The 19,974-nt window shown below is 51.3% G+C and overlaps 2 protein-coding genes across 7 annotated transcripts in view; one reads left to right on the top strand and one right to left on the bottom strand.

Moving 5' to 3' along the window:
- The window catches only part of LOC105474269 (nucleoredoxin), a 173,086-nt gene extending 171,007 nt beyond the window's left edge, over positions 1–2,079 (top strand). For all 5 annotated transcript variants that reach the window (XM_071082080.1, XM_071082085.1, XM_071082081.1 and 2 more), the window contains one exon: positions 1,714–2,079. In XM_071082080.1, coding sequence (XP_070938181.1) covers positions 1,714–1,896 — 183 coding nt within the window. In that variant the 3' untranslated portion in view covers positions 1,897–2,079. The remainder of the gene's footprint in view (positions 1–1,713) is intronic.
- Positions 2,080–8,941: 6,862 nt separating this feature from the next.
- LOC105471536 (mitochondrial rRNA methyltransferase 3) lies at positions 8,942–19,934 on the bottom strand. 2 transcript variants are annotated; one of them, XM_071082071.1, is made up of 4 exons: positions 19,595–19,934; positions 18,964–19,208; positions 14,504–14,671; positions 8,942–11,179 (listed from the first exon to the last, which is right to left on the bottom strand). In XM_071082071.1, the coding sequence occupies exons 1-4, from the start codon at positions 19,906–19,908 to the stop codon at positions 10,644–10,646; spliced, it is 1,263 nt and encodes a 420-aa protein (XP_070938172.1). In that variant the 5' UTR covers positions 19,909–19,934; the 3' UTR covers positions 8,942–10,643. The 2 variants fall into 2 exon arrangements, with proteins under 2 accessions (XP_070938172.1, XP_024645566.1); XM_024789798.2 differs by lacking the exon at positions 18,964–19,208.
- Between the last annotated feature and the right edge of the window lie 40 nt (positions 19,935–19,974).

Here is a 19,974-nt window from a genome sequence, read left to right as displayed (position 1 = left end):
AGGCTGAGGAGGGAGGATCGCTTGAGCCCAGGAGATGGAGGCTGCAGTGAGCTACGATTGCCTCACTGCACTCCAGCTGGGGCGACAGAAAGAGATTCTAGCTCCCAAAAAAAAAAAAGTAGCTCCCTTACAAATCGTTTCTCCTTGTCTTTGGATTTCTGTGTTCGCCTTGGTATCTGCGTGAGGCTGTATCTGACATAAGGGAAATTCACCAGGACAGCTGCTGGGAATGTAGGATCGAGTACCAGCTTCCTTCTCAGATAAGCAGTGAGGCAGTGTCAGCTTCCACAGGGTTCAGGTGGCCCTGTCTTGTGAACTGGCTGGCTGTGCATCCTGCCCAAAACCACGGCGGGGGCGGGCGGTGGGAGCACAGTGAGCTGTCTCTGTTCAAAAACATTCCAGGCCGGGCGCGGTGGCTCAAGCCTGTAATCCCAGCACTTTGGGAGGCCGAGACGGGTGGATCACGAGGTCAGGAGATCGAGACCATCCTGGCTAACACGGTGAAACCCCGTCTCTACTAAAAAATACAAAAAACTAGCCGGGCGAGGTGGCGGGCGCCTGTAGTCCCAGCTACTCGGGAGGCTGAGGCAGGAGAATGGCGTGAACCCGGGAGGCGGAGCTTGCAGTGAGCTGAGATCCGGCCACGGCACTCCAGCCTGGGTGACAGAGCGAGACTCCGTCTCAAAAAAAAAAAAAAAAAAAAACACATTCCAGAGCTGAAGTCCAGATTGGCCTCAGATAACCCACAGTGGGGCCGCAAATCATTGACAGTTGGTTACAAGAATAAACAATCGGAGGCTATGGCATTTCTAGGCCGGGTGCGGTGGCTCATGCCTATAATCCCAGCACTTTGGGAGGCCAAGGTGGGTGGATCACCTGAGGTCAGGAGTTCGAGACCAGCCTGGCCAACATGGTGAAACCCCATCTCTACTAAAAATGTAAAAAATTAGCCGGGCGTGGTGGTGGGTGCTTGTAGTCCCAGCTACTCAGGAGGCCAAGGCAGGAGAATCGCTTAAACCCAGGAAGTGGAGGTTGCAGTGAGCTGAGATCTGGCCACTGCACTCCAGTCTGGGCGACAGAGGAAGACTTCTTTTTTTTTTTTTTTTTTTTTTTTTTTTGAGACGGAGTCTTGCTCTGTCACCCAGGCTGGAGTGCAGTGGCCAGATCTCAGCTCACTGCAAGCTCCTCCTCTCGGGTTCACGCCATTCTCCTGCCTCAGCCTCCCGAGTAGCTGGGACTACAGGCGCCCGCCACTTCGCCCGGCTAGTTTTTTGTATTTTTTAGTAGAGACGGGGTTTCACCGTATTAGCCAGGATGGTCTCGATCTCCTGACCTCATGATCCGCCCGTCTCGGCCTCCCAAAGTGCTGGGATTACAGGCTTGAGCCACCGCGCCCAGCCAGACTTCATCTTAAAAACAAAAAAAGGACATGACATTTCTAAAATGCTGAGGACGTGTGAAAATGGCGTTCACGGTAATAAATACATAAATGATTAAATACAGATTACGTACCTAGTGGTTTCGGGGGGCGGATGCCAAGAGAGAATTTTACAAAGCAGCTCGTTCCTCCCGAAGGCAGGGCAGGGTTCCCTGCTTCCCATGTCCGTGCCGGGAGCCCCCGGAGCTACCACACCTGGGGAGACTGGGCCCAGGGACCCCTCCCGCTCCTTTCTTTAAACCGTCTTGGTTTTCTCTCCCTCCTGACGACTTCAGGATGACATGACTGACTCCCTGCGAGATTACACCAACCTGCCTGAAGCAGCCCCTTTGCTCACCATCCTGGACATGTCGGCCCGGGCCAAGTACGTGATGGACGTGGAGGAGATCACCCCCGCCATCGTGGAGGCCTTTGTGAATGACTTCCTAGCAGAGAAGCTCAAACCGGAGCCCATCTAGCGTGGCTCCGGCCTCCTGAGACGTTATTTAAAACTCAGCCTTCTCCTCCTCCTCCCCCTCCTTCCCTCCGCCCTCGGACTTACCCAGCGTGCCCCGAATCACACCACCCAAGTGTCCAGCCTCTCTGTGGTGCCTTGTTTCTGCATTAAACTCCTCAGCCAGCGCCCTGGGGTGCGGAATCCAGCAGCGGCAGAATCCACCGTGTTTGGGAGCGTGGGGTGGCTGGGGGCATGGCCCGGCCAGAGTGGGGGCTGCGTCACTCTCGCAAAGTCACTTGCTTTTGGTGAAAGATTTGCCAGGGTGTTCCAGGGCAGAGTGAGCGTGGAGGGCCAGTGGCCCCCGCTCGGGCTGGGACTCGGGCATCGGCACCCACAGAGCCCCGGACGGCCAGAGGGGAACCTCCGGGGGACACCTGTGTGGAGGCAGAGCTGAGAAAGGGCCTGAGCCTCAGTGGGCCTCAGCTTAGAGCTGCGGTGAGAACATCCTTTTCTAAGCGACACGGTCTTTCTCGGTCTGAGAGAAAAGCAGCCCACTCGTGTGTTCTTGGGCAGGGGATCTCCAAACGCAAAAGGAAGCTTGTGGAGGTTTTTTGGGTGAGAAAAAAAAATGTAGCGAAGGTAATGGTTCGTATAGTAACGGCTAATTTTTATGGAGCTCCCGCCTCCTGATGAGAGCTCCTCATTCTTTTCTTCCTTGACCTTGAAGCTCTGCCTGCTCATACAAAGAGCTCCCACCATCTTGGAATTCTGATAACGAATCCTTCTCTTTGGGCATCTTCCCAAGAAACTTAGCCCTGAGTCCTAGGAGGAGCACCTCTGAACCAGCACAGACCTCTGACTCCACCCAGCTCTGTGCCCGAGGCCCCGATCTCTGGTGAGGTGCCCACGCCCACATTTGATCACGCCTGCCATTGCCTTTTTTCTTTTGAGATGGAGTCTTGCTCTGTCGCCCAGGCTGGAGGGCAGTGGCATGATCTCGGCTCACTGCAACCTCCGCCCCCAAGGTTCGAGTGATTCTTCTGCCTCAGTCTCTGGAGTACCTGGGATCACAGGCGAGCGCCACTGGACCTGGCTAATTTTTGTATTTTTAGTAGAGACGGGGTTTCACCATGTTGGTCAGGCTGGTCTCAAACTCCTGACCTCAGGTGATCCACCCGCCTTGGCCTCCCAAAGTGCTGGGATTACAGGCGTGAGCCACTGCACCCAGCCCGCTTTTCAAAGCAGAACTACAAAGATGAGAAATTACCAGAAGCCTCGCCTTTTCCTAAGCACCAGCAGAAAGAGCTGTGCCCTAGGGTGGAGTGAGGGTGGAGGGCGTGTCAGCCACGAGTGGACCTTGTATCGCCTTTGCTAGGCCCAGGTAGGTTGTTGGCCTCTTACTTGGGCTGACTTGACCACCGAGAGAGAAACAAACAACTCTGTTCTCAGGACTGGGGACGGACGGCTTCGGCCGAGCCTTTGAGCCTGGCTCACTCAGGTGTCAGGGACTTGAAACCGCCCTGGGCCTTACCCTTGGCCCCACTCGGCACTCTGCCAACCAAGACCACTGATGTGGAAAACCCAGTCCCCACCCCCTCATGAGCTGTTGACACTGTTGTTCCTTGCTGAATTGGATTGTTGATTTGTAGTTCAGAGACGTACAGCGAGTTGGCGATTAGACGTTATGTGACGTTACCAGCCTGAAATGCGATCACCCAGTAGGAAATAAAGCAGGCATCTCTGGACCTTACCCACCGCTGGGCCTTTGCTGTCCTTAATAACAAAAGTTTTTTGTGCTGTGGTCTATCGGGGTGGGCAGCGGAGGACACCTGGTAGCTGGGAGCTGTGTCCCAGGAGTTCTGAGACCCCCAGGATGTAGCATCCATCGCATCTTCCTGGTTTCCAGCAGCCAGGAAGCTCATCTGAGTGACAGGGGCAGAGGCAGGTCCCTCCTGGGGCCCTGGCCACCATCGCTCCTGGTTTGACTGGGAAGCTCATCTGGGTGACAGTGGCAGAGGCAGGTCCCTCCTGGAGCGCTGGCCACCGTCTCTCCTGGTTCGACTTGGCCCTGGACGGAGGGCGAATCCTCAGATCATGTACCTTGTTGTGAACATTCTTGCCCATTTCCTCCCTCCAGGGGAGCCGAGTCCTCTGAAGTCTGAGAAAGCTGGTTGGGAAATCAGGAGGAATCATGCACAGGTCTCCTTGTGAAGAATGGGGCAAGTGTGGGAGCCCCTTAATCCCAGCTCGTCCCAGGGCTCAGGGCTTCTCTGGGAACCCTGCCAGTGTCTCCCTTAGAGGTCGGGGTGGGTGGGATGAATGTGGCTGACCTGAATGTGGGAGATGGCAGGATTTCTGTCCGTGCCCTGTATCGTGATGGCCTCGGAGGAAAGGTAGGTTCTCTTAGTTCCTTCTACCTTTAGGGCAGAAGGAACCAAGTCCAGCGAGGGGGTTGCCCTTAGTCATTGCACCTGGATTCTCGACACCAGAATTCCCCTTTTAGAGTGGATTTGTAGCTTCCTTAAGATCCCCGGGGAAGTTTTACTCCAAAGGTTCAGGTTTATACGGTGACGACTCTGCGGGAAACGTTCGGGAAGAATCGCTTCTGAGTGTCGGATGGACAGGGAGAGGTCGTAAAGGTCACTGGTTCCGGCGAAGCGGGGGCGTGATAATCCCCACCAGGCGGCTCCACAGTCCCGCCAGACTCCCGCTGTTAATTGGAAGCAGGTTCAGCACCAGCTGTGGCATATTCAAGGGCTTCCTCCAGCAGCCAGGAAAACCAGGCCCTGCAGGTAGAGGCCGGGGGCTGTGAAAACGCCACCCTGGGGTTCCCAAGTGTGTGTTCACCACAGTGACTTCCAGATCCCATCTGCTCGTTCTCACAACAGAGATGAGGGTGGTTTTTTTTTTTATTATTGAGACGGAGTCTCACTCTGTCGCCCAGGCTGGAGTGCAGTGGCCGGATCTCAGCTCACTGCAAGCTCTGCCTCCCGGGTTCAAGCGATTCTCCTGCCTCAGCCTCCCGAGTAGCTGGGACTACAGGTGCCCGCCACCTCGCCCGGCTAGTTTTTTGTATTTTTAGTAGAGATGGGGTTTCACCATGTTAGCCAGGATGGTCTCGATTTCCTGCCCTCGTGATCCGCCCGCCTCAGCCTCCCAAAGTGCTGGGATTACAGGCCTGAGCCACTGCACATGACCTGTTTTTTTTTTAACCTGTCTCCCAGCATTAAAGATCTGTTTAAGAAAAAGGGTATGTTTTCCACATTGAATTCCTGATTGGGAAAAACAAAATTTAAAAAAGGGAAAAGGGCATGTTTGGGACGGGCAGGCATGGCAGATGAAAACCAGCTTCTTTTCCAGAGAGCGGTGACCTCCCGCTCTTGCTTTTCGCCCCTTGGTACGTCCTTGAAATCATCGGCCATCACTTACCAGAATACAGGGAGACAGTACTGTGTTGGCGTCGGCCAAGCTTCTAATAGTAATTTTCAGCCAGACTTTGTTTTTTCCTATTGCCTAATTAAAGACACTGAAAAGCTGTTCTCCCCTCCTGCTGCCTTGTTCTAGGACAGCAAACTGAATTCAGCAACAATACAGACGGAGCCAGATGTGGCCCAGGAGCAGATCCGCGGGACCTAACACGGTGCTGCACGGTGCAGCTTAGGGAGAAAACGCAATGTGTGAGAGGGCACAGGTGTCGGGACCCTGCACACCAGGAAGTGTGGTGCCGGGAGGGCCTTGAGTGAGGGCACACGCGTAGGAACCCTGCACACTGGGAAGCGTGGTGCTGGGACGACCTTGAGTGAGGGCACACGCGTCGGGACCCTGCACGCCGGGAAGCGTGGTGCCGGGAGGGCCCTGAGTGAGGGCACACGCTGTTCACAGTGCCCTTGCCCCGGGCAGGCCCATGAATGGTGCCTGCTAGGACTAGAAGGCCGCTGTTGTACACGCTGTGGGTGGCTGGGCACACAGGCCCGTAGGTTCAGGATGCCTCCTGCAGCTTCTCTCTGGGGGCAGCTTTGGGACCCAAGGACTGAGCAGGGGGCCATGAGCTCAAAGGATCTTTCCAGTTTTCCCCGAAGCAGCTGAATGAGAGAAGTGGGCACTTAGCGCCACCCCTCACTGCTGCCGCCGACAGACGAGAGCACACACCTGCTTCCTCCAGGCTGCGGCTGCTCAAGGGAAAATTATTTGGGAACAAATAGCTGTTGATCATTAGCTTCGTTGGTGTTGGGAACATAACAAGGCTATTCTAGGTGCACCTTGTATGTGGGCGCATGAAGACAGGTAAGTATGCTTACTGTCATTTTTCTAGGCATGTGTCTCACCCCCTTGGTGCTTTGAGATACTTCCCAAGCCTGAGAATGTGTTTGGAGTTTTGGGTGGAACTGCTGGGTTTCTGTTAAATAACACACAACTCGCGAAAGCCTCTGTCCCAGGTCTGCAGGCCAGTGTGCAGTCCAGAGGCAGAGATGGCAGTCTGGATTCCTGGGTGCTCAGGCCTCACACACATGAGGAAGCCACCCACGTGTGCTAGAACTAGGATACAGTAGGGAGGGCCAAAAAAATCAATCTCGAATGTCAGAGGACGTGGAAATCCTGTCCCCGTCAGGGAAGAGCCACTCAGCTTGTAGTCAGCACACCCCGCCCTTGGCGTCTCAGAGGAGCAGGGAAGGGAGGCTGAGGCTCCTCCGTCCCCAACCGTGTTCCCTGTTCCCTTCCTGCAATTTTTTTTTTTTTTTTTTTTTTGAGACAAGAGTTTTACTCTTGTCACCCGGGCTGGAGTGCAGTGGTGTGATCTGGCTCACTGCAACCTCCGCCTCCCGCGTTCAAGCAATTCTCCTGCCTCATCCTCCCGAGTAGCTGGGATTACAGGCACCCGCCACCACGCCCGGCTAATTTTCTTGTATTTTTAGTAGAGACGGGGTGTCACTGCGTTAGCCAAGATGGTCTCGAACTTCTGACCTCGTGATCTGCCCGCCTTGGTCTCCCAAAGTGCTGGGATTACAGGCGTGAGCCACCGCGTCCAGCCCACTTCTTGCATTTTGAGGAAGCAGCACCCTTGGTTATGGCCCATAACAACTCAGGCTTCAACGGAAAGAAGTGGGTGTTCCCTACACAGCAGTCCAGGAAGCCAGATACTTGGGGGTGTGGTGAGAACAGAACTGACCCATCCATCAGCCATTCCGGATTCTCCGTCACTCAGCCGCAGAGCATCAGCCAGGCTTCCTGAGCATCGGGAGGACTTGGCTTCAGCCTCTGTCTCAGCTGCTCGAATGTAACGTGGTTCCGTTGTTCAGAGACTTCAGTCATCCTGAGCAATAAACCAGCCCATCCATTAACTTGGCCCCTAGCTTATTACGTGTGTGCACTCACTGCACTGATGAAAACAGGAAGCGGGGCCGGTGCAGTGGCTCACGCCTGTCCTCCCAGCACTTTGGAGGCTGAAGCAGAAGGACAGCTTGAGGCCGGGAGTTCAAGACTAGCCTAGGCAACATGGCAAAACCCCATCTGAAAAAAAAAAGGAAAGAAAGAAAATAGAGGAAGCACAATCATGGAATTTTTAAGGTGGCAACGTGTTTTCTTAAAAGCAGGTGAGCCTGTCAGGTCTGCTCCTGAGGGAGAGGTGGCTTGGTCAAGAGGGCGGCCCCAGGCCCTGCAGTGCAGCTGGTGATTTTCAGTGCAAAGCTCTGGAGCCTTGGATGGGGTGTGTGTCTGGGCTGTGTGCGGCAGAATGGCAAAAGTGGGGCTAAGTCTGGCCCGGCGTGGCTGGTGCGGACATCTGGGGTTGCTGCCAACCCCGGGGCAAGCGGTGGGGGGGTCCCCCGAGGTCTGTTTCTCCTCTGGACCTTCATGACCAGGCTCCCAGCCAGGAGCCAGCGGCTGGGGCGAGGGGAGTGATTTCAGCACCCTCTGCCCCGAAGCAGGAACTGCAGGGCCAGCCGGGGGGCGCCCAGCGTGAGCTCCAGGCACATCTGGACATCTGCGCTTTGCCCAGAGTTGCTTTCTCAGAGGCTCCAGTCAGAGGAAAGTTGTGCTGGTTTTTCCTGCTGTTTCCCGTTGGTCCTCTTTGGCCTCCGTTTTTGTTCCATGTCTTCCTGTACTCCAGGTTCTTTCTTCTGAGTCATGTGGGACAATCCGGATGGGTCTCCACCTTTAACACCCGGGAGCACGCACAGCAAAATGCTCTCTGGTGGAGGGAGACTTCACTCCATCGTCCTTTCCTCCCTTTTCAACCACTGAAATCCAGGAAAAAAATCGCAGCCCCGCCCTTCAGCACTGGGGTGGTTTTGGAGGCTTCGCCTGCCACCTCCTGGCAGACGCCACTGTGGCAGCTTCGCGGCCACACAATGGCGCGGGAGCGCGGCCAACATCCCGACGATGTTTGTCTCTCGGCCAAGCAGTGTTTTTCTTGTGAAATGTTGCTCGTTTTTTATTCCCGTTTACTGGGGAAATGGTGACAGAACGAATGTCGGCCTCAAAACTGAGGATTCAAGGTAGTGATTTTCCAAAATCACTCAGCAAATAACCACCATCTGCTCCTCTGGATTCACTGAAGAAAGGACAATTTGCCTCCCTCCTGCACCCTCCCTTGTCCCTCCTAAATTATACCCATGCGTATATGAAGTGAACTTAAGGCACTGCATATAAGCCACGGACTCTAAAGCAATGGGATGTAAATTTCTTTCCCTCTTACACCCAGGATAAAACGGGCTTCGAATTACTTGTCAGTGTAGGCCGGGCGCGGCGGCTCACGCCTGTAATCCCAGCACTTTGGAAGGCTGAGGCGGGTGGATCACGAGGTCAGGAGATCAAGACCATCCTGGCCAACATGGTGAAACGCTTTCATTACTTAAAAGTACAAAAAATTAGCCGGGCGAGGTGGCAGGTGCCTGTAGTCCCAGCTACTCGGGAGGCTGAGGCAGGAGAACGGCGTGAACCTGAGGGGCAGAGCTTACAGTGAGCTGAGATCGTGCCACTGCACTCCAGCCTGGGCGACAGAGCGAGACTCCGTCTCAAAAAAAAAAAAATTACTTTCCAGTGTTTACATTGCTTTTTCTAAACAAGGACAAGGTAAATACATGGTTTATTCTTTCACTGTTATTTTGTAACAAGAGTCAGCGGGAGTATAACCCAGGGAACAAATCCCAGGAGATTGGTTTTAGGCTAGAAAGATGTGAGCTTCCTTTTCCTGACTCCTGCTTCTTGAGCACTTTCCTGAGGTGTCTGGGGAGACTGGAATGGGATGAATTTGCGTTCTCCAGGCCGCCTGTCCGCCTGTCCTCTGCTCTAGCCTTTGTGAGCAGTGTTGCGGGCAGCCACTTGCATGTGCAGCTCTGGGGAGGCCCAGACCACAGCGGGGCCCCAGAGCAGATGCTCAAATATTCAAATGTCAGCCTGGGAGGACGCTGTCCCTGCAAACACCGTCCCCTGGAACATGCCAGAGCATCCCACCCTGCCCCCCTGGCACGTGAACCATGCTTAGTCATTTGGTTCTCCCATGAGGAAGTTTTACCAGGAAGTTGGGGGAGTAGAAAAGAAGGGGTGGGGGGCATGGTTTCTCCTGGGCACACCAGCGACACACTTGACCTCCCTGGAGTGAGCAGCTGAGGGGCTCCCAAAGAATCCAAACCGTTACGGGAGCCGCTGGGCAGAAGGGTGTGGAGAAGCACGTCTGGTGGTGGTCTCAACTCCAACCATGTTGTGTGTGGCCGCAAAAGCAGTGCTTAAAGTGAGTCCCATACTCCCCCCACCCACCCCGTCCCCACAGTTCCATATAGATACAGTGACCAGCATCAGCACCTGCCCTGAAGCACCTGCCCTGGCTTCATCCTGGTTTGGCCGCTGGTAGGTAAAGATGCAGCTTGCCCTGGTCCCTGGAGGGGCTGAGAGAACAGAAGGGTCCTGCCGCTGTGTTGTGGGCGTTCATCCTCAGAACCTTGGCCTCTAAACATCGGGGGGTGAGACGTAAGTAGTGCTAACACAGGGAACCAGGAAACAGTGACACTTTCATGACAAATGCAGGGTAAGGCTGCAGATTTTGAAATTCAGTTTTCTGCATAGACTTCCGTCTCTGCAAAAATCCTCAAAAAGATATCTGCAGAGGTGCCAAGGTCTGACACAGCCTGTTAAATTAAGCCATTTCTATGGATACATAAACAGTGGCTCAGTGAAGGCATGAACAATCTCAAAGACAGATCATCTGAGCCCAGAGCAGAGCTACTGGATGCCAACAGTTTAGCCCTCAGCTTCCTGGTATTCCCTTAGCCACGTCCTCGTTACCAGGCCAAACGTGACAGGTACTGTGACACACCAACCACACAAAACAACTGTTTAACGTAATCCGCTGCTCATAGTTTATTTTCCACCGACCAACAATCATCTGTGAGTGACGTGGCTATGACCTGTAACTGGTGCTTGATGATCGCAAACACCCACCAGCTGGTGGAGTGGACGCCTCCCTGCCCAGGTTGATGCTTCAGGAACTTTCTGGGCACGAAGTGCTTCCTGGTGGACAATTTTTAAAAACACACAGAGCCACGTGGGTCACCAAGAGAAAAAAGATAGAACCTTGAAATTAGTGACGCGATGGGAAGAATTTGGACCTGTTCTTTCTGAGGAAGTTCTTATTTTTCCCGTAACTGTGTGACACATCACACCTGCCCCCTGAACATGGGGGCCATAGTCACTGACTCTGCCAGCCTCCAACCCGTGTGCTGGTGTAGCAGGAGCTGGAGACGTCCTGAAGCAGGAGTCACTTCTGCGTCCTTCTCAGTGGTGACTCCTGTCCCTGCTCAAGTGCTCCGCCCTCCCCCGCAGCTGTCGTTTCCCTTCGAAAAGCAGGATGCTTGCCGCCATGGCCGAGTTGAGGCTGTCCACACCAGGCACAACGGGGATCAGCAGCCTCTTGCCACCAGTGCTCTCGGCCAGCTGCAGGGACTCCAGGCTCACGCCGTCGGTCTCCCCGCCAATCACCACAGCTGCCGGCGCCTCTGTCCAGTCCGAGTCGTAACTCTGAACCTCAACATCAGGCAGCCAATCTTGACTGGCTCCCGTTTCTACATCTTCCTCTTCTTCATACTTCTGAAACTTCAGCAACCGTTGGTTAGACACCCAGCCGTGGTCACTGGCTTTATTAGACATCTGAGCCTGGGCATAAAGGCCACAGTTGTCAGCCACATAGACCCGGGTGTCAGGGGGCAGGTAATTGGGCACGGTTTCCCACTCCAGATTATTGATAATGGGCACCTGGAAATGTGCGCCCATACCCGCCCGGAGCACTTTGGGCTCCCAGGGATCCACACAGCCTGGAAAATAAAAAGACAGGATACAATCAAGATGTTACAAATCTTCCCAGACCAGGGGACTGTGCAGTAAGTCAGATTAATTTTGGATCAGGAGATGAAGTTATTCTACGATAGCTTTCTTGAGAGCTGGGACCTTCTGCCTCTCTGACTGTGACAGCATCCAGCAAAGTGACTACAGGAGTCATTCCTGCTAGTGCTGAAAATATTTTCTCTATCCTTTCAACATCTCCCATACACACGTGCCAGACACTGCACAGAAGATGCAGAGAGAATTAAAGTCCCCAACCCCAAGGAACACACAGTGTAGTGGGTGGTGGCCCTGGGTGAGTATCTTAAACAGATGACTACAGTATCAGTAACTGATGTAAAAGAAGCACCAACACAGTCATAGAAAACCCATGGACAAAGCAGGGCAATGAGAAAAACCATCTAAAAGACTATGACACGAAGAGAAAGGCCCAGGCAGATGACAGGGCTAGAAGAAGTGGGAGAGTGGCGCAGCCTAAGGACTGTGAGCAAGGTGAGTCTGCCAATCAGCAATGGGGCTTTGGTGGCACAGGAGGTGAGCCGGCCAATGAGCGCTGGGGCTGTGGCAGTGCAGGAGGTGAACTGGCCAATCAGTGGGTGGGGGTGTGGTGGCGCAGGAGGTGAGCCGGCCAATCAGTGCTGGGGCTGTGGCGGCACAGGAGGTGAGCGGGCCAATCAGCGGGTGGGGGGTGTGGTGGCACAGGAGGTGAGCTGGCCAATCAGTGGGTGGGGCTGTGGCGGCACAGGAGGTGAGCCGGCCAATCAGTGGGTAGGGGTGTGGTGGCACAGGAGGTGAGCCGGCCAATCAGTGCTGGGGCTGGGGCGGCACAGGAGGTGAGCGGGCCAATCAGTGGGTGGGGGGTGTGGCGGCACAGGAGGTGAGCGGGCCAATCAGTGGGTGGGGGGTGTGGTGTCCAGTGAGCTGGCCAATCAGCGCTGGGGCTGTGGCAGCACAGGAGGTGGGAGGTGGGCTGGCCAACACGGAGGAGGCCGCCTATGGGAAGCTGAGGAGTTTGGCATTTTATCTGAAGACAGTATCATGCCATTGGGGTATCTTAAGCAAAGCAGTGCCAGAATCAGATCTGTGTTTCATCAAGACCCACCGGGCTTCAACGTTCAGTCTGCACTGGAGCAGGGAAAGCCCTAGAGAGGAAATGAGGCAAGAGGCCACCCCGGCAGCAGCCTCAGCCTGGCCTTTGCCAGGGCCTGCCCCTCACCACAGGCGGGCTGGAGAGCAGCCCAGGGTGGGGCCTCACAGGGACTGCATCACCTCCCACCCTCCCCCGCACAATTTGTTAGCGCAAGTCTTCTCCTGACGAGTTATTTTAAAAGTTCATTTGTCAAACCTCAGGATAGACGAACCAGGCAAACCAGATTTTAAAAGGAGAATAAGACACAGAGGATGTAACAGCGCCTGCACCCCCAACCACGGCTTTCCTTTCCCTCTCCCTGCAGGAAACCAGAGATGGGCCCACATGTGTGAGAGGAGCGGCCCAGGCTGACCCCTCTACCTGGAGGGGAGAAGGGAAAGGCGAGGCTCCTCCCGTCATCCTCATGTCCTGGATACGGGCACCACACCAAGTATTTCCTTTCTTTCCCCATTTCTTACACACCAGCCATCAGTGTCAGTGTGAAAACCACACTGCTTGGATTATTTAGATTTATTTCCAAATCCCACAATAGCTATCAGAGCACTAAATAACGGGGCGAGTAAGCAGGGTACTCGTCACGGAACCCCAGCACGTAGCTCTCACATGGCACAGAAACGTACTCTAGCAAGGCGTGATGAGAAAGAGGTGCGAGCAGCAATTCAGGCAAGTCTCAACAACGGGTGCCACTATTAGTTTACTTTTAATGGTGGCTGGAGTGTTTCTGATGAATGGTACTCTCTGTCCTCTCGCCCCCAAGGTGTAACAGACATTTTAGGCATGCCCCAGCTGTCAGGCAAGTCTGTTTAGAGCCAAGCCGATTAATCCCCATTTCTGATGATGAGAGACAGAAGTGTAACGAGGTGGATTTGTGTGTGGGGCATGTGACCCACGCTGAGGCTAAGGGAAACTAAGGGAAACGGATCACGATGACATTAGGATTCAGAGCTTCTGACCTCATTCCTAGCAGGTTTCATGATAATTTTAAAAGATAATAAACATTGGCTGGGTATGGCAGCTCACGCCTATAATCTCAGCACTTTGCGAGTCTGAGGCAGGAGGATCCCTTGAGCTTAGGAGTTTGAGATCAGCCTGGGCAGCAGAGCAAGACCCTGTCTCTACAAAAAACATAATTTTTTAAAAACAGAATCAACATTTACTGAATTACTTGTGTGCCAGGTAAGGTTGAAGTACCTTATGTGCATCATCTCACTCAATCCTCACAATGACCAGGGAGATTGTTATTCCTCCCACTTCACCAATGAGGAAGCTGAACTTCAGGGACTACTGCTCAGGGACCAGAGCTAGTGAAGGCAGACCAAGATCCAACCCGTGTCTGCCTGCCCAGAGCCCTAGCTCACCTAACAATGGCCGAACCTGGCTGGGCATGGTTGCTCATGCCTGTAATTCCAGTGCTTTGGGAGACTGAGGCACGAGGACTGCTTGAGCCACAGCCAGTTCAACACCAGCCCAGGCAACATAGTGAGACCCCATTTCTTTTAAAAAAAAGACCTACTGGCCGGGCGCGGTGGCTCAAGCCTGTAATCCCAGCACTTTGGGAGGCCGAGGCAGGCGGATCACGAGGTCAGGAGATCGAGACCATCCTGGCTAACACGGTGAAACCCCGTCTCTACTAAAAATACAAAAAACTAGCCGGGCGCGGTGGCGGGCGCCTGTAGTCCCAGCTACTCGGGAGGCTGAGGCAGGAGAATGGCGTAAACCCGGGAGGCAGAGCTTGCAGTGAGCTGAGATCCGGCCACTGCACTCCAGCCTGGGTGACAGAGCAAGACTCCGTCTCAAAAAAAAAAAAAAAAAAAAAGACCTACTAATCCACCTGTTTTTTTTTTTTTTTTTTTTTTTGAGAGGGAGTCTCACTGTGTCGCCCAGGCTGGAGTGTAGTGGTGAGCTCGCTGCAGCCTCGACATCCCAGGCTCAAGCAATCCTCCCACCTCAGCCTCCCAAGTTGCTGGGACTACAGGCACACCCCACCACACCCAGCCAATTTTAATTTTTTTTTGTAGAGACGAGGTCTCACTCTGTTGCCCAGGATGGTCCTGAACTCCTGGGCTCGAGTGACCCTCCTGCCTCGGCCTCCCAAAGGGCTGGATTACAGGTGGGAGCCACCGCGCCCAGCCTTGGATGCTCTTACCTTTGGTGAGTAGCACTTTGCTGCAGCCTGCCCCAGCTGCGGATCTCAGAATTGTCCCCAGGTTCCCAGGGTCACGGAGATTGTCACAAATCAATGATAAAGGCAGTGAATGCTGAAGCTGAGTCTTTGGATATGCCATCTTAACATGGTCCGGCTTGGCAAAAATCCCTGAGGAGACAAAACAGATGCCATCTTAACATGGTCCGGCTTGGCAAAAATCCCTGAGGAGACAAAACAGATGCCACCTTAACATGGTCAGGTTTGGCAAAAATCCCTGAGGAGACAAAACAGATGCCATCTTAACATGGTCCGGCTTGGCAAAAATCCCTGAGGAGACAAAACAGATGCCACCTTAACATGGTCAGGTTTGGCAAAAATTCCTGAGACAGATGCCAACTTAACATGGACATGGTCCGGCTTGGCAAAAATCCCTGAGGAGACAAAACAGATGGTTTACTTGCCTGGTGTGGGCACGGGGAATAGTCTGACTTTTCATTTACTTATCAATCTTTATATGGTCTTAGTTACATAAAAATACATGACTACGGGCCAGGTGCAGTGGCTCACGCCTATAATCCCAACACTTTGGGAGGCCAAGGCAGGTGGATCACCTGAGGTCAGGAGTTCGAGACCAGCCTGGCCAACATGGCAAAACCTTGTCTCTAATAAAAATACAAAGATTAGCCGAGCGTGGTGGCGCGTGCCTCTAGTCCCAGCTACTTGGGAGGCTGAGGGCAACACACTGAGACTCCCTCTAAAAAAAATAAAAACACCAATACATTCTGATTGGCAAAATTCAAACAACATAAAATTCTACCATTACCACTCTCCTCCCCTCAATTATACTGGAGTGCATCCTTTTAGAACTTGTTCTATGCATCTACCTATATATACGCACACCTGTCCATATATAAATGTATTTCTTTTACATTAGGTGTCATACTCTGTATTATTCTGTAACCTATTTTACGTAACAACATATCTTGAACTTACCACGTCAGTATGTTTGACGCTACTTTTTTCCTTTAACTGCTGTAGGCTTTTTTTTTTTTTTTGAGACAGAGTCTCATTCTCTCACTCTGTCACCCAGGCTGGAATACAATGGTGTAATGTTGGCTCACTGCAACCTGTGCCTCCTGGAGAATTAAGCAATTCTCCTGCCTCTCAGCCTCCCAAGTAGCTGGATTACAGAGACCCGCAACCACACCCGGCTGATTTTTTGTATTTTTAATAGAGACGGGGTTTCGCCATGTTGGCCAGGCTGGTCTCAAAATCCTGACCTCAGGTGATCCGCCCGCCTCAGCCTCCCGAACTGCTGGGATGACAGGGTGAGCTACCGCACCCGGCCTCTGTTTTGTAGTATGAATGTACCTCAGTTCATTTTGCTCTTCCCCTATGGACTGTTAAATTATTTGAATTTTTCTCTGTTACAAATAATGCTGCAATGGGCATCCCCGTAGGACTGTCTGTCCATGTGTCTAAAAATTTCTCTAGCATAAATACCTTGAGTGAAATGGACAAATGATGTGTGTGCACTCTGAACGTTCACACGGGCTCTTTCCGTTTATTCACATCAGGAACTCATAAATATCTGCTTCTGGCCGGGCGCAGTGGCTCACGCCTAAAATCCCAGCACTTTGGGAAGCTGAGGTGGGCGGATCACAAGGTCAGGAGTTCGAGACCAGCCTGAACAACATGGTGAAACCCCCGTCTCTAATAAAAATACAAAAACGAAAAACAAAACAAAACCTGTTTTCCAGCCCAAACCCTTCTCAACAGAGGATCTATCACTTGTTTCCATTTTTCCCAGTGTGACAGGAAAAACGGCATGCCATTATTTTAACTTGCCTTTTCCCTGATTACTAGAGAAGCTAAACACCTTACTGACCTATTGCGACCTTCTTCAGTGAGTTCCTGTGCTCCCTTAACTGTCTCGTTTCTATAACCTGTGCCCATCTTCCTACCAGGTAGGCTTTTAAGAAACAGTTTGTAGGTTTAACTTAAATATTTAAAAAACAATTATTAGCCTGCTATACTCTGATTTATCCGACCTTTATCACACATTTTAAAATTAAAAGTACATTCCTAGGAAAAAATCTGAATTTCAAAACTTGAACGCATCAAAGTAACGACCCCTTTTTCAAATACACTGGCTTGGAAGCACTGTCTTAGGGACATACTCTGCAAAACAAAGGGGCTGTGGGTGCAGTGAACGCTTGAGTCACTTGTAAGGCCTCACGCTGGAGGTACAGAAGCCTGGGAGCTTTAGAATGGGTACAGCCACTTACCCGTGACCTCTCTGTCCTCAGTCTGATACAAAAGAGTAAAATGGAGTCTGGGACTATCTGGGAAAATGAAAACCCCAAGTGGCCTTCTTAGTGGAAAATTCTCTATTTAATCTCCATATTATAAAATTATATATACATTATATAATAATCTACATTATCTAATCTGCATTATAATAATCTCTACATTATAATAATCTCTAAAGTTTTATGGAAAGAATTTATGGGAAAAGAGAAAAACTGGAAAAGGGCTAATAACAGTATTAAAATGGCTTTAGAGCACATGAGATTTCTGTGGTATAGACGAAAGTATTCACATGGATGTATCACATATCCACAGGTTTCTTTTTGAATCACCATGTTTCCTGGTAGAGGTGATAATGATAACCTTTTAGTAAACATTTAGTAAAAGATAAATCTTTTAGTAAACATTTTTTTTTAGGCCAAGCACTACCTTAAACTCTTTATGTATCATTACCAAATATTCAAACCCTTTGTAGTCAGCTCCCAAGGGACTGTACAGATTTTTTGAATCTTACTAGTATTTTGTCATATATAATTGCTCCAATAAATGGGCTACTGACTGAAGTCAGGAGATGAAGTAGTACTTGTACTGAAACATGATACAATCAAAGATTTAGGATTCTTTCTAAAGACAGTGCAGGTAAAAAGCCTACCCACCACTGAAGGCAACGGAAGGGTATTAGGCGTCTGTGTGCTGTGAGAGAGCCTCCACTTCCGAGTCACAGATGGCCACAAGCCATTCAGTAGGGCAGGGGATCTTAGAAGTCCTTTACTTCTACTTGAATGTCTGTGGTGATAAGAACCCACCATACAGAGACCCTACTTACGTCACTGGATTCTGCAGAGTGTCTGTCTAAAGCCTGACAGGTGCTGCCAGTTCCTATCCATTTCTCCCTTATTCCTTGCCCTCAAATCTAAAATATAGTAACATAAGGATAAGCTAAATAATATAAAAATTATAAAGCCAGGAAATGATGAAAGCAGGTATAATGATGAAGTTCAAGATGGGATGGCCACTGTTAGCACACGTGCCCAAAGTGACAAGCTCAGTAAAAATGAATGACATGTTCACTGAAGCATCGAGTGTGGATTAGAGGGCTGTTTCTAGTGAGAATATGGTTACTTAGCATGAGTAATTCCAGGTACTTTAGTAATCCAAGTCCCCATCCTAGGATCTAAGAGTTCTGATTGTAGAGGCACAGATCCCTGTGACTCACTGGATTACAGAAACAAGAGATGGTCCCCAGTTCAAGGATTCAGTTTTCATATCTTAAATAAAACTCCAATGTCAAAAACGTATGAAAAACTTATCTTCTCATATTTAGACCAAATACTTTGTAATTGCTAATCGACATTAAGTAAGATTAAGTTAGATTCAGCCAAATGAAGAAACAGACTAGAAGACAAGGTTCTCCGTTTATTGGGCTAAACAGGGCAGTATATTATGGCTTATACCTCACTTCTTAGATCTGCTTCTAGAATAAGGAATTTATTAACAGTGATCACCACATCAGCAGAGTTTTTGCAGAAATGAAGGGCTAACTCTTTTAGTAAACATTTTCTTAAGTTTTAATCTGACATAAAAAGTTGAAGACGTAATCTAAAAAATACAAGGTTTGAGGAATAGTGGTTCTTCCTAGAGATTATAAAGAGCCACAACACAAATGATAGTGAAAAACGGGTTTCAATTTCCATTGAAAATATTCTGAGATACACAGGTTTGAGAATTATGTTTTTCTAATTGTAACATTTTGAATTTCATTTCAATGAAATCTGCTGTCCTAAGACAAGTATGAGAAATTAATCCTAGGTCTCCACACCTTAAGATACACTGTGTAAGGCTGGGCACAGTGGCTCATGCTTTAATGCCAGCACTTTAGGAGGCAGAGGCAGGAGGATCACCTGAGGTCAGGAGTTCGACACCAGCCTGGCCAACATGGTGAAACCCCATCTCTACTAAAAATACAAAAATTAGCCAGGCGTGGTGGTGCATGCCCGTAGTCTCAGCTACTCGGGAGGCTGAGGCAGGAGAATCCCTTGAACCTGAGAGGCGAAGGTTGCAGTGGGCCGAGATTGCGCCATTGCACTCCAGCCTGGGTGACAGAGCAAGACAAAAAAAAAAAAAAGATACACTGTGTAATAATCACTGACCCATTATTCCTTGTGGTGTTACGAGGTTGGACCAATCCTTGATATCCTCAAATTTCACCTTAATGAGGCTGACACCTTTCAGCTTATCGACTGGCAGCGCCTTTAGGTATTCTAGACGGCTAAAGAAGAACATTTTTGGCACAGCTCCAGCCTTGAGAGCGTCCGTAATGAGCCTGCGACCTTCCAGCAGGATCTTCCCTTGTTTTTCCCGAAACGGCCTGGACTTTACTATTGTCATTACACTGCTGTAGATGGAAATAAAAAAAACAGGTAACTATCAACATCCTTGTTACTAAGACACGCTTAGTTGTAACAGAAATAAAGAGCCAAGGAGAGGGCCGGGCGCGGTGGCTCACGCCTGTCATTCCAGCACTTTGGGAGGCCGAGGCGGGCGGATCACCTGAGGTCAGGAGTTCGAGACCAGGCTGACCAACATGGTGAAACAAAAACAACAACAAAGAGCTGAGGGGAAACAGAAGCTAATTCCAAAGGCACTATTCGGCCCTCTGTGCATAATACAAAAGCCAGCGGGCTGTACTGGAAGAAGTCCTCCATCCGGAGGAGGTTAAGGCTCCGCTGTGAGGCGGGAAGGGAAACGAGAACATTCGACAGGCTTCAAGACCCACATCACCTCAGCCTCCTGTCCCCGGGATAAGCTTTATCGTAGCGAAGCCCAGACTCTTCCCAGGTGCTGGGAGCGTGGGATGTGGACTCCTCAAGCGGTGATTTCTCTCGTTGCTCCTGGGCACTGGCCTCAGATGCTGCCTTGCGTGGCTGCTTCCCGGGAGCGCGCTTCCGTTCCACCATCTCTCCGGAAGGAAACACCACTTTCACTGCGCTCCGCCGCAGCGCCCGGACCCAGCGCCTCGCGTCAAGGTCCCAAGCCTGCACCACCTGCAGCAGCGGCCGCACGACAAACCTCGAGCGTCTCACCAGCGCCGCCATCTTCTCTGAGACCCGGGCTGCGTCACCAAGGCGCGCCGTCGGCGGCCAGTGACGTCACGGCCCGGG

The sequence above is a fragment of the Macaca nemestrina genome, chromosome 17, assembly GCF_043159975.1.
Source record: "Macaca nemestrina isolate mMacNem1 chromosome 17, mMacNem.hap1, whole genome shotgun sequence".
Lineage (NCBI taxonomy): Eukaryota > Metazoa > Chordata > Mammalia > Primates > Cercopithecidae > Macaca > Macaca nemestrina.
Note: the sequence above shows the minus strand (reverse complement) of the source record. Positions and strands in the feature narration are given on the sequence as shown.

Bases quoted from the DNA above. Each gene is read 5' to 3' on its own strand.
- LOC105471536 (XM_071082071.1), bottom strand. From the start codon at position 19,908: ATGGCGGCGCTGGTGAGACGCTCGAGGTTTGTCGTGCGGCCGCTGCTG. The intron at 14,672-18,963 runs GTCAGTGATTAT...TTGTCTCCTCAG, and splicing joins AACACCACAAGGAATAATGG to GGATTTTTGCCAAGCCGGAC. The intron at 11,180-14,503 runs GTAAGAGCATCC...TTTATTTTCCAG, and splicing joins CAAAGTGCTACTCACCAAAG to GCTGTGTGGATCCCTGGGAG.